Raw genomic sequence first — 14,290 nt, 5'->3', positions numbered from 1 at the left:
TTTGCCATTTTTGTAGCTATTTTTCGAAGGATTTTTATAGAAAATGTCGAATTTTTTATATTTGTTTGTACCAGTGACACCGCATCTGCATAAAACAAAATTAAAGTATGAAATTAGTATCGGTATAATTAATGTTATAGTAATAGTGATAATAGTATTTTAGAATATTAAAGTCTTAATTATATTCAATATTTATCAATAAAAGAAATAAAAGTTGACCCATTAACTCATCAATCCAATAACTATAATTAAAGATACGACGTTCTTTAGTATGGGTGTTTTGAGCATCAAACCCTTCCCCATTCTCGTACATACCATGAGACATTCGGCCTAAATTTTTCTTCATGCATTTTATATATAAGTATATCAACCCTAATTATCTGTATGCAAATAAATATGCTAACTCTAATTAAAAAAACAGAATTGAAATCTTTAAATTTTAATTGTTTAATTATTACCTGAACCACATAATTGTTCTTCAATAGGTAGTTTATGCTCAATTGATGCTTCTTAGTAAAAAGTAAATTGAATGACTTATTATTGATATATTTGAACTTATATAGAGATAGGGTTTGCGTAATAAACAAATTGGACTGAGTTTACATTATGAAAGGATTAATTGTAGAGTTTCTATGATATAAGAGTTAGATGTAGATCGAGATTGATTTATAGAGACTTTTTAGATATAGAGTTTGCATACAAAAGTATTAGATAGATATATAAAATATTTTGATTTAAAATATAAATTATTAATATATTTAGTAATGACTTGATAATATATAAAATGAAATTTGATGACTGTTCACTACCACATAAGTGACTTTCAGCAACACTAGCAAAGCAACACTATCAATACTGTTGCAATAGTACGCATAAGGCAACAGGAAGGTTACGGTTAAAAACCGTTGCAAAGAAATCAACAAAATTCAAAAATTTACAACAAAAGGCAGCAGTTGTGGAAAACGGTTGCGTTAGATTAAGAAAATGCAACAGTTTGACTGAATCTAGCAACACTTTTAAACTGCTGTCTTTTATTACCTCATACTAAATTATATTTTTAACTATAGCAACATTTTTAAATTGCTATCTTTTATTACCTCGTACTAAATTATAGAAGCAACACATTCAAATTCTTATTATCATTTTTTATACAATTTCATAGGATCAATTGTCACTTTTTTTTTTTATCAATTTTGTCAATTATTAAATTTTTGATAAATCGTAATGCCAATCTACTTTTTCTATATTTTGCATTCAACATAATTTTAATATAATCGAGTGTTTTTTTAGAAAATATATAAATAAATACAAAATAATAATAGTAATAACAATTGTTTTTAGAATTATAATAGTAATAACAGTTAGTGCTAGGTTGCTAAAAACAAAATAGTGTTAGACCCTGAAATTAATAAAAAAAACTACAAAAAATGATAAAAAGGAATACTCCTAAAACATAATAAAAGAATAATTAAGGAAATTTTAATAACTGTTCATAGATAAACCATGATTTAGTTTTCATCTCATTTTCAAACTCCTAAAAAAATCTCAAATTTCTCTTTTCGCCATCTCTTTTCTCCATCGATTTAAGGTAAGCTAGGTCTCTTTCACTTTTTCGTTTGCTCATAAAACTCAAATTTCATCTTCGTTTGCTCTCAATTTCATTATCATTGCTCTCTTCGCCATTTTCATTTTCATTTGCTCTCAATTTCATTTTCATTGCTCTCAATTTCATTTTCATTGCTCTTAATTTCATTTTCATTACAGATAATTTGAAGATCACTTCAATGTCTTCACATGCTAAGTAAGTACAATTTCAATTATATTTTGTATATATGTTAGGGTTTATGCTTTAATTTCTTGGTAAAATCAGCACCAGTTAGGGTTTATGTTTCGACTGTTTTGTATATATGTTAGGGTTTATATTTTGATTGTTTTATATATATGTTAGGGTTTATGCTTTGATTGTTTTGTTTGTTCATGTAGAAAGATCACATAATTTCAGAGACAGATTAATTTCATTCTATAATATAATCAAGTGTCTTAACATTTTTTTCACTTCAGCTGCAAATGATGGTGTTACATAGAAAGCTTAGCGGCAAATGCTGGAGAATTTAGTTAGAAGATCTTACAGAAATAGATATTAATTCTAGAACTAAACAAAGTAATTGAAGTTTAACTAGACAGGTTAGGAATGCTATCCATTACTGCTTTTGCAAGATTGAGATTATTGAATTGGAAGTTTTGTTGGAGGCAAAAATGTGTACATGCTTACTTCAAGCCATTCACTTCTTTTGAAATTTCTGTTGTAACTTCTATGCTTTTGGTCTGATTTAGTAGATGTTCTGAGTTTCAAATTAACTTATGTTCCTGATTCTGTTGTTTTCTTTATAAATATTTGAAGAATAAAGTTGATGAATCTCAATGATACATGATAGATATGTAATTGAGTCATTGTTGAAGCACTTTCAAGCTCTATTCTTCTCTAATGTTTGTTTAAGTACGAATTGGTCTGATTGATCTTCTTATGCTCTATTCTTCTCTAATGTTTGTTTAAGTACAAATTAACTTATGCTTTTATGATTTGTCGTCATCATCAACAGCCTTTTTACTTCCAAATTCACTAATGCTTCTTTTATTTTACTTTAATAAATTTCTCTATGCTTCACTTTCTATTAGAATTGTATTCCAAAGTCAATCTGACATTATTTGCTTGAAGCACTTAGCAATTCCTTTTTCTTTTTTTTATTACATTCTCATTCTTTCTTTAAAAAACAAATGCTGCCTGCATCACTGGTTTCTTTGTGTAATCCTTTAATGATCTATTAAACTACTATTTAAAAAATAAGTATGCCAGCAATTCACTTTGATCATATACCCATCAAGTAAAATTTTCACCTGCTAGCTATTTTTTTACTGTTTGTTCATAATTCTGATTGATTATCTTATGTCATGCTTATTATCTGAATGTAAAATTGCTAGTTGAGTAAATGTATAGATATGCTTGTTCAGTTTATGCTTAGAGGTGAAAAAAAGGATTTTTTGTTGTAGTAAAAAACTCGAAAGTCTTAGGCTTTCGGTTCTAACCGGGCCGAATTCAACTAAACTGGTTTCGGCTAATTTTTCCAGTAGTTACTTTTTTGCACACATGATGATATAAGTGGTTAGAATTTATTATTTATACTACTGCTATTTTATGAATCTGATGTGTTTATTATAAGCAGATAATAGTGAGTTGTTTTTTCTTAGGCAACTTTTGTGTCTCATTGACTTGGAGGTTGACCACATGAATCCGTTTGAAACAACAGCTGCTGTTAACATGTGGATTCTGCCAGAGTTTGTTTTGCAAGGGCTAGTTTGCATTCTTTTCCTCTTGTCACGACATTGGTTCTTGTTTCTCTTCTTTCTTCCACTTACTTGCTACCATTTGATGAAGTAAGTTCAAATTTTCTTCTCATGTAAGAGCTTTACTTATGTATGTATAATAATAGAACTCTGAATGCGAAATTGTTGTAAATAGGCTCAAAATGTTTCTAAAATTATCGAGCTGTAAGTTCCCAATTACATGTTGTAAGTTTTTTTAACTAATGATACTAACATCCATTGAATTGAATCAAAGAATTAGAGATCATACTTTTTGTTGCTTATTGCATTAAGTTGGTTAACGTTTTGAATGTGCAGGATGTTCAATATCTGGCAAAGAAGGCTGCAGAAACAGTGGTCTTGGTGTGTTGAGTATTAGATAGCTCAGCTGCTTGAAGGTTTTGGAGATAGTATGGTATGTCATGCAAGTTATCCTTAATTTTCAAGGCCTCTCTTTCTGACCTTTTTTCCTTTCTGGTCATAGACTTTGGTTTGAAATGTTACGGTTTATTGTTTGTTTTATTTGTGAAATGTTATGAACATGTATCATTAGTGAATTTTCTCGTAAAGCAGCTGATTTTTCTGAGCCATGAGAATTGTGTTTCCTTGTTTGCCAAAAACCTATCGTATAGTAATAGACAAACATAAAAATGAGGTTTATTAATAAAGTTTAGCCCAATTGTTTCTTGATTGGATTTACTTAGTTGATTTGTTATTATGTAGTAATTAATTGTTTCATTTGATTCTCAATTTTTCATATTTTTTTAGCAGCTAGATAGAATCTGTTTACCTCTATTTCTGGCTTGATATCGTTTTTTCTACTATATGCATAGGCTTCTTTAGTTATCTAGGCTCCAATAATAACATTGTATACCTTTTCAAAACTCCAATATTCTGTTATAATGGCAAACATCATAGCTTCATCATGTACTTCAGAGTAGAATAAAAATCTGCAATACAGTATTACCTACTAGTTTAAAAAGATCTTCTATTGACATGATCAGTTTTTGTTGATTTTGGACATGATCTATGAAGTGTAGCTACTGGATTTCACTGCCTTCGAGTAAAAACTTGCAATTTTCTTTGTGAAATGCACGTGTGGCATTCACCTAAAGAACCAGAAAAAGCAATGAAGTGAAGTCAAAGGGAGTACAATAGCTCGCCATTCCAGACCTTCTCCTTTGGACTATGATAGCTGGCGTAAAGTGCCTTACAAGAAGGAATATGGAAGTACGTTCAGGTATGAGTCCGATTTTACTTATTTGGATTTGATTATTTTCATGATTAATCATCGAGTATGTCTTAATAAATTACTGTGGAAATTCTACTGCAGAAAAGGTGCATAGTTCCCGAGGAAGACAAAAGATGGGATTTGAAAACTATCGGAGATAAATGCAGATAGAAGAATAATTATTACAAGTTCAAGACCGATTTTGGTGAACATTTTTTGTTTGTGATGTAATGGATGGATGGAATATTTTTTGATTTTGCATTTTATGAATATTTTCCGTTTTTTAATTTTGGTGAATGTTTACTGTTATCGCATTTTAATGGATGTTTTCCGTTTCTAAATTTAGCGAATAATTTTAATTTATGTTCGTCTGTTACGTTTTTTATATAAACCGTTGTTTAAAGTTTTAGCCAAACCATTGTATTATAGTATATATAAGTGTTGCCTAAAGTACACAAATGTTGCCTAAAGTACACAAATGTTGCCTAAAGTACTATGCAAATCGTTGCCCTATAAAAATAAATGTTGCTTAAAGTACTATATAAATCGTTGCCTCATCAAAATAAATGTTGCCTAAAATGCATTACAAAACTGTTACATTAGATGTTTGAAACTGTTGCTTTTGTTATAAATTGTAACGATTTTATTTCTATTACAATAGTATAAAAAAAACTGTTGCAATAGCTATCAAAACCTATTGCAGCGGCCGCAAATGTAGCTGATTGAAAAGCGTTGCAATAGATCTAAGGCAACGGTTTTTGTACATACAGCAACATTTATCTGATGTTGCTGAAAGTGACTTATGTGGTAGTGGTTACATAATCATATAGTTTATAATAGACACAACATATTATGCTCAAAACTATTAAAAATGCAGCAGCCCTGATAATTAGAAAGATCGTTTTAAGGAGGACACTAAATCTTTAGCTAATATTGGTGTAAATTTTTCATAATCATATAGTTCATAATAGAGACAACACATATTATGCTTAATAATAATAAAAGTGCAGCAGCCTAATAATAAGAAAGATCGTTTTATGGAGGTCACTAAATCTTTACCTGATATTGGTGTAAATTTTTCATAATCATATAGTTCATAATAGGCACAACACATATTACGCTCAAAACTAATTAAAGTATTATACCTGTGAGTTGAGCCTTTTGATTAAGTCTCTCTGTAATCAAATTCAAATTTGCAAATTCAAATCCATATTTTGGTATTTGTGTTATATCATCTAATACCCGCTTTATTGTTGTTGTCATCATAAAAGTGAGTTGATAATCACTTGAAAGCACGCGATAATCGCTTGAAACCGTTTTGACCGTAATTTTTTTGATGAAATAGACATTTCCTTCTTGTAGTTGATGCTTGAACCTTTGAACCATTCTATTTGTAATTGTTGCTTGCATCATGGTAGCCTGTTTTTTTTATTAAACCAAAGAAGCATAATATAATTAAGGGTTAAATGCAAATTCATACACCAACTTTGACCTAATTTGCAATTACAACATAAACTTTAAAACTTGGCAATGTCAGTAACCAACTTTACACTTTTGGCAAATCGATACACCAAACTCAAAAAACACTAACGTGGACATTGTAATAAACCGCCATTTGTCGTTTTATGATTGGTCGGTGTACCAATTTGCCAAGAAATGAAAGTTGGTTACCGACATTGCCAAGTTTAAAAGTTTATGTTGTAATTGCGAATTAGGTCAAAGTTGGTGTATGAATTTGCATTTAACCCTATAATTAAATGACTTTAGAGCATTAACTATATTTTATTATAAAATCATACCTCTTCGTCTATCAAAATCATGTTTATGCAGCTATTCCAATTTGTTGTGTTATCAAAATTTGGTTCCCATAGTCCTGTAATTCTTATTTTTATTTTCCAATTATCTCGATTTTTGGAGAGATCTCCAAGTAAAGTGTATGATTCCATGTTTCTTGAAAAAGAATGGAAATAAGTTTCAGTCAGCAACAATCAACGTTTCAACAAAATCAAAATTTACAGAAAATTTAAAAAGAATCTGATATTCAAATAAACAAAATATGAATTATAAAAATAAAACCAAATAAACAAAATATGAATTATAAAAACAAAACCGGCTCAACAAATTCAACAGAATAATATTACCAGTCTTTTAGTAGTTCTTGAAATTGAAAATTATTCTATTAGCGACTCTGTTAATATATACATACAATACAGAGATAGGTTTAAATATATAAGATTAATTAAGGATTAGAATTGTTTTAGAATTGAAATTATGACTTAACCTGTATTTGAGTTTGTATAAAATTACTATATCTATTATTTTATAGATTATTTTAATTATGTAGATTGAGATAATATCTACTATATCTTAATTAATAAATCATTATTACAGTCATTAAAAAAATTACGATTAAACAATTGAAAAGAAAATATGTATGATTTTTTTCAGAATTCGGTCTATGTTAATAAAGTTAAAACATGTCAAGCCTTTGCACCATCAACATATTTTTGATTGTAAATACTCAATCCTAACATATATAGCTATAAACAGAATACATGGAACCCAGCAATAAATAGAGAACCATCAGCTGTGAATTGAGATACATAAGTACGGCTGGTCATCTAGTCAATAAGCCAAGGACCATTGACATGCAAATATCTTTCAAGGACATGACAACAATCAGATGCAGAGAATCTCCCTCCTCCTGATCAGTAAACCATAATCTTAAAGTTTTTTTAAAAAAAATCACAATTTAATAGTTAAATGAGTAAAGTTTCTAATATGATTTTAATAAATTATTTTCTTATATATAAGCTGATTTTAAAAAAATAAATAAATTAAAATTACAAATCAAGACGTAAAAGAATCTATATGGGGAATTAAATTACCAATGTTAAATGTGAACTATAATTTATAAAAAGTCACAAAAGCATATTCATTAATGTGGTTATGGAAAGTTCTAAATATTTGTTCAGATGACTTGAAACTAACTCATGACCATGTTTATCGCTTAAAATTGTCCCATTTTGTTTGACTTTCCTATTGTCTCTATTTCAGTTCAAACCATACATATATTATTCAAACATAAGTGAGAGCAAAGGTAGAGGCATGTATGTATGACAGAAAATAGTTAAAAAAGGGTGTAATGTATGACAGTAAATAAAAAGCTCTGTTAAATCTTACTTAGGGGCCACATATCCCTGGGTTCCTAGTATTTGAGTGGAGACATGTCCACCAGCTTTTTCGAGTCCAAGCCTGGCTAATCCAAAATCAGATACTTTGGCATGGAAATTTTTGTCCAAAAGGATGTTGCTGCTCTTGAAATCTCCGTGATTCACTGGACACTTATTGAAGATGTTTTTCATCTTGCTACATTGATTCTGAAGTTGAAGCTCTTACTGATGCTGCAAACTGAAGATTACTGCTGCTGTTGACATTTGGCAAACACTGATTGGTTATCTGCATTATGCCTTGGATTAATGAGCTGGATATGAGCTGGATATGAGCTGGATTAGTTAGTTATGAGCTGTGTTTTCTTGCTTAGCTTGCATGCTAAGATTCTTTCTAACTGTTTTAGCAAACTATAAATACCTGCCCTGTAATTCTGAATGAGTTTAATGAAAATATCAATTCTCTTTTTCAACATGGTATCAGAGCAATTTTTCTTTTCTACTTTCTCTCCCAATTTTCTTTTTTCTTAAAATAACCGCTGCTTTTCTCTCACTTTCTCAGCTGCCAAACAGCTTGTATCTCATTCTCTAGCTCAAATTTTGCAAAACGAATTGCAGAATCATTATCATCTGCTTCAATCGAACAGATTGATACTTTCAATTTCTATATTCATCAAACCTTGACAGATCAAATTGATCATCAATGGCTACTAATGTTGCTGGTAATCCTTGGAGACAAGAAGAGAATCAATCTAGTCCTTACTATGTTCATCCAAGTGAGAACACTTCAATCTCACTGGTATCTCCAGTTCTTTCAGGTACAAATTATCATTCTTGGTCTCGTGCTATGAAATGGCTTTGATAGCTAAAAACAAGAAATGTTTCGTTGATGGAGTGAATTCTGTTCCTAATAAAGATAATCCAATGTATAATGTGTTGGAGAGATGCAATAATTTGGTATTATCTTGGATTTTTAGTTCTGTTAGTCCAGCAATTCATAAGAGTATAGAGTGGATAGACACTGCTGTAGAAGCTTGGAATGACTTAGAACTGCGTTTTTCACAAGGAGATGCTTATCGTATTTCTGATATTCAGGATGATCTATACTCTTTTAGGTAGAATGCACTTTCAGTTGTTGAGTACTATACACATTTAAAGGAGTTATGGAATGAACTTGAAAATTTGAGACCTGTGCCAAGATGTACCTGTAATCCATAGTGCACTTGCAATGCTTTTGTCATGATGAAGAAGCATATAGAGAATGACTATGTCATTAGGTTTCTAAAAGGGCTGAATGAGAATTTTGGAACAATAAAATCTCAGATATTGTTGATGGATCCTCTTCCTCCAGTCAACAAAGTTTTCTCTCTGGCAGTTCAACATGAAAGACAATCAAATGTTGCTGTTCTTATTAACATTGAACCTAATGTCTTCTATGCTAAGGCATCTACAGGAAATGGGATTTTGCCAAATCCATATGTTGGAAATGCAGGACACAATGCTGGTAATGTTGGTAATGCAGGATCTTCAAATTCTGGATACATGAAGAAAAGTTTTAATACTGGTCAAAAGAAGTACTACAATCAAAGTGGTATGAAGTGTACTTATTGTGGATTAACCAATCACACAATTGATAAGTGCTACAGAAAACATGGATATCCACCAGGCTTTCAATCAAAGTCAAAGCAGGCCATGAGTTATGCTAATCAAGTTGAATCTGTTACTTCTGAAAATACAGATAATATGAATGCAGGCATGCATAATTTGACAGTTGATGATAATGCAATGATCCAGATAACACCTGCAGAATATGAAAGTTTGAAACAACAAGCTCAAAATTTCATTTCCAGCAATCAACCTCAGTCTCATCACCTCAACACAATTTCTACTTCTTTCAAGCCTATTCCAGATGAAACAGGTAAATTAAGATTAATATGTTCTGTCTATACTCATTTGCATAAAAACACATGGATTGTTGATTCAGGAGCAACAGATAATATCATTTGCTCTCTATCTAGTTTTCATACATATAAAAAGGTTTCAAATGTGTTTGTGCATTTACCAAATGGTCAAAAAATTCAAGTTGAACATATAGGAACAATTTATCTTTCAAAGACCTTTGTTCTTTCTAATGCCTTACATATTCCAAACTTCTCCTTCAATCTTATCTCAACAAGTCAATTGACAAATACCAAAAGACACTATGTTCTCTTATATTACAATCACTGCTTTATCCAGGATCTTCAAACATCGAAGATAATTGGTTTAGCTAAGAAGGTTGATGGTCTTTATCACTTGGTTCAACCCCAAATTACTGCTGATGATTCTTCTGTGAAGATAGCAGCTTCTACTTTCAATCTGCCAGTTGGTAATTCTCAACTTTGGCACTATAGACTTGGACATTTATCAACTCCAAGATTATAGCTTCTTAAAAATAGTAATTCAAATATTACTTTACCAAACCTTAGTCATTGTACTATTTGTCATCTAGCCAAACAGAGAAAATTACCTTTTCCCATAAGTGAAACTGTTGTAAAGAACATTTTTGATGTAATAAGTACTGATATTTGGGGTCCTTTTAGAACCACTTCCCATTATGGACACAAGTATTTTTTGAGCATTGTTGATAGCAAAAGCAGATTTACATGGATTTACATGTTAAAATCCAAAGGAGAAGTTCAGAATCAATTGCAATGCTTTATCAGCTATGTTAAAACTCAATTTGGAGTAACTCCTAAATGCTTAGATCTGATAATGGAATGGAGTTCAATATGCCTGTGTTTTATCAAAACCATGGAATTATTCACCAGACCAGCTGTGTCTATACCCCTCAACAAAATAGCATAGTTGAGAGAAAACATCAACATATCATGAATGTTGTTAGGTCCTTAAAATTTCAATCTTCTTTGCCTAATCAATTCTGGTCTGATTTTGTTGCACATTCTGTTTATCTTATTAACAGAACTCCTTCACCTCTCTTGAAAAACAAAACACCTTTTGAAATTTTACACCATTCTGTTCCTCTATTTGACAACTTGAAAATTTTTGGTTGTTTGGCATATGCATCAACAATTTCTGATTTAAGATCTAAACTTGATCCAAGAGCTATTCCATGTATTTTCATTGGTTATCCACCAAATACAAAAGGTTTCAAATTATATAATTTGAACACAAAATCTATTTTTGTATCCAGAAATGTTGTTTTTTATGAAATGATTTTTCCTTGGATCAATTCTCAAAAACATGATAATGTTTTTGTTAAAATGACTCACAATCCTAATTTTGTTGCAAATGATTTCTATAGAACTGTTAATACTGATGAACATGTTTCACCTGCTTTAAATGAACCTACCACTGACCATGAGACATTAGCTACTCCTGCTAATACTCCTGAGCTTAGGAGATCAACCAGAACCAGACATGCCCCTACCTTTTTGAAAGATTATCATTGTAATCCTTTTTCTTCTAAATCCTTACCACCAAAATCCCCACACTCTCTACAAACTGTATTGGCCTATAATAATCTCTCTGAAAACCACAAAGCCTTTTCCATTCAGCTTTCTACCATAATTGAACCCTCTTCATACAATGAAGCCATAAAGCATTCTTGCTGGAAGGATGCCATGACAGCAGAATTAACTGCTTTACAGAGAAATAATACATGGTCTATGACTACTTTGCCTTCTGATAAAAAGGCTATAGGCTGCAAATGGGTCTATAAGGTCAAACACTTGCCTGATGGATCAGTTGAGAGATGCAAGGCAAGATTGGTAGCAAAGGGGTACACTCAACAGGCTGGTGTTGATTTTCTGGACACTTTTTCTCCAGTAGCCAAAATGACCACAATCAGGTTATTATTGACTATTGCTGCTGCAAAAGGATGGTTTTTACATCAGTTGGACATTAATAATGTCTTCTTACATGGTGATCTGCATGAGGATATTTACATGTTGCCTCCTCCTGGACTTCAAATTGCTGATTCTAAGAATGTTTGTAAGTTGCAGAAATCTCTTTATGGCCTCAAGCAGGCTAGTAGAGAATGGCATGCTAAGCTCACCACTGCCCTTTTAGCAAAAGGTTTTCATTCTGCCCCATCTGATTCTAGTTTATTCATTAAACATGAAGGTAGCAAGTTTATTGCATTACTGGTATATGTTGATGACTTGATTTTAGCCAGTAATTCCATGGATGAGATTGATTCTATCAAGAGTTACCTTCATGAGACTTTTCAGATTAAGGATTTACATGAACTTAAGTTTTTCCTTGGTTTGGAAGTTGCCAGATCCAAACTAGGTATTAATCTTTGTCAAAGAAAATATACCTTGGATCTTCTAGCTGAATCTGGTTTTCTAGGATGTAAGCCAGCTGCTACACCTATGGTTACAAAAGAGAAGCTTTCTCAAGATTCTGGCATTCTACTTTCTGATATTACTGAGTATAGAAGGCTCATTGGCAAACTATTATATTTGTGTGCAACAAGACCAGATATCTCTTATGCTGTTCAGCAGTTGTCCCAATTTCTAGATAAACCTACTGATGTTCATTTAACAGCTGCACACAGAGTTTTAAGATACTTGAAATCAGCCCCAGGTCAAGGAATTTTCTTTCCTTCTGCAAATGATTTAAAACTCAAAGCCTTTTCTGATTCAGACTGGGCTTCTTGTTGTGATACCAGGCGTTCCATTACTTGTTATTGTGTCTTTTTAGGCAATTCTCTTGTTTCCTGGAAGTCCAAGAAGCAGACTACCATTTCTAGAAGTTCATCAGAAGCTGAATACAGGGCTTTAGCAGCTACAGCCTGTGAATTGCAATGGTTACTGTATATTTTAAAAGATCTGGGAATTGCTCATCCTCAACCTGCTCTGTTGTTTTGTGATAATCAGCCAGCTATTCATATAGCTCAGAATCCAGTTTTTCATGAGAGGACAAAGCACATAGAGATTGATTGTCATGTCATTAGACAAAAGGTTCAAGATCAAGTCATTCATTTACTGCCAGTTTCTTCAGGAAACCAACTTGCTGATTTTTTGACAAAACCTTTGGCAACTGCTTTGTTTCATTCTTTTGTTTCCAAGCTGGGCATTCACAACTTATATGCTCCAGCTTGAGGGAGGCTATTGAAGATGTTTTTCATCTTGCTACATTGATTCTGAAGTTGAAGCTCTTACTGATGCTGCAAACTGAAGATTACTGCTGCTGTTGACATTTGGCAAACACTGATTGGTTATCTGCATTATGCCTTGGATTAATGAGCTGGATATGAGCTGGATTAGTTAGTTATGAGCTGTGTTTTCTTGCTTAGCTTGCATGCTAAGATTCTTTCTAACTGTTTTAGCAAACTATAAATGCCTGCCCTGTAATTCTGAATGAGTTTAATGAAAATATCAATTCTCTTTTTCAACAACACTACCATATAAGTCATTTTCAGCAACACCAGACAAGTGTTGATGTATGTACAAAAACTGTTGCCTTAGGTCTAGTGCAACACTTTTCAATCGGCTACTTTTGGGGCCGCTGCAATAGGTACTTTTAGCTATTACAACATTTTTTTATACTATTGTAACAAAAATAAAATTGCTGCAATTAATAAAAAAGACAACAGTTTTAAACATCTATTGTAACAATTTTGTAATGCATTTTAGGCAACATTTATTTTTACTAGTTTCGCATTACGTGCTATGCACGTGGCTCGTAACGTAACTCGTCAATGGACATATTAATAAATTTATTATAACTATATCAATTTTTTATTTAAAATTAATATTAAATTAGTTAAGAATTTTTATAAAAGTAAATATAATTTATTCGGTTATTAAATTTTTTTTCATAATGAATTTTTTCTTCTTTTGGTTTTATAATAATCATAATTAAATAATTAACTTAATTTTATTAATAATATTTTTAATAATAATAAGATAGAAATTTAAATAATAATATATTGACCAAATACAATATTTTAATTTTATAGTTCAATCAAACTAAAAAATAGGTATTCCTACTAATTTGAAGACAATTTAGTTATTTTTTACATACCAAAAACTAAATTGGAGATAATTTAGCCACCTATTCTAATTAGGACTTTAATTACAATAGTGATTAATTAAATAACTAATTAGTTAATGACTATAAAACCTTTATTTAGTACTAAACTGAAAAGGATTATTCAGTAAATTTGCTTGCCCCCCATCCGTGCTTTTATATATAGTATAGATAAGGCAACGATTTGTAATGCATTTTCGGCAACATTTATTTTTATAAGGCAACGATTTGTAAACCACTTTAGGTAACAATTTATAAGCACTTTAGCCAACATTTGTATTTATAAGACAACGATTTGGACAGTACTTTAGACAATACTTATATATACTATGATGCAATGGTTTGACTAAAATATTAAACAAGAGTTCATATAGAAAACAAAACAATTTCTATTTAAGGAACATAAATTAAAAGCAGAAATTAAAATTATTCGCTAAATTTAGAAACGGAAAACATTCACTAAAATGTGATAACAGAAAATATACACCAA

At 31.0% G+C, this 14,290-nt stretch overlaps 1 protein-coding gene and 1 long non-coding RNA gene across 2 annotated transcripts; both read left to right on the top strand.

Annotated features, from left to right (window-relative positions):
• The first annotated feature begins 3,696 nt into the window (after window positions 1–3,696).
• On the top strand, window positions 3,697–4,876 carry LOC130014992 (uncharacterized). Its single transcript, XR_008789782.1, has 3 exons — window positions 3,697–3,775; window positions 4,401–4,600; window positions 4,694–4,876. It is a non-coding gene; the product is annotated as an uncharacterized LOC130014992 (long non-coding RNA).
• Window positions 4,877–9,003: 4,127 nt separating this feature from the next.
• Window positions 9,004–10,185, top strand: LOC126661707 (uncharacterized). Its single transcript, XM_050355568.1, has one exon. The coding sequence runs from the start codon at window positions 9,004–9,006 to the stop codon at window positions 10,183–10,185; it is 1,182 nt and encodes a 393-aa protein (XP_050211525.1).
• The last annotated feature ends 4,105 nt before the right edge of the window (window positions 10,186–14,290 follow it).

This window comes from Mercurialis annua, linkage group LG8, assembly GCF_937616625.2.
Source record: "Mercurialis annua linkage group LG8, ddMerAnnu1.2, whole genome shotgun sequence".
Lineage (NCBI taxonomy): Eukaryota > Viridiplantae > Streptophyta > Magnoliopsida > Malpighiales > Euphorbiaceae > Mercurialis > Mercurialis annua.
The sequence above is the reverse complement of the archived record's forward strand: the minus strand, read 5'-3'. Positions and strand labels throughout refer to the sequence as shown.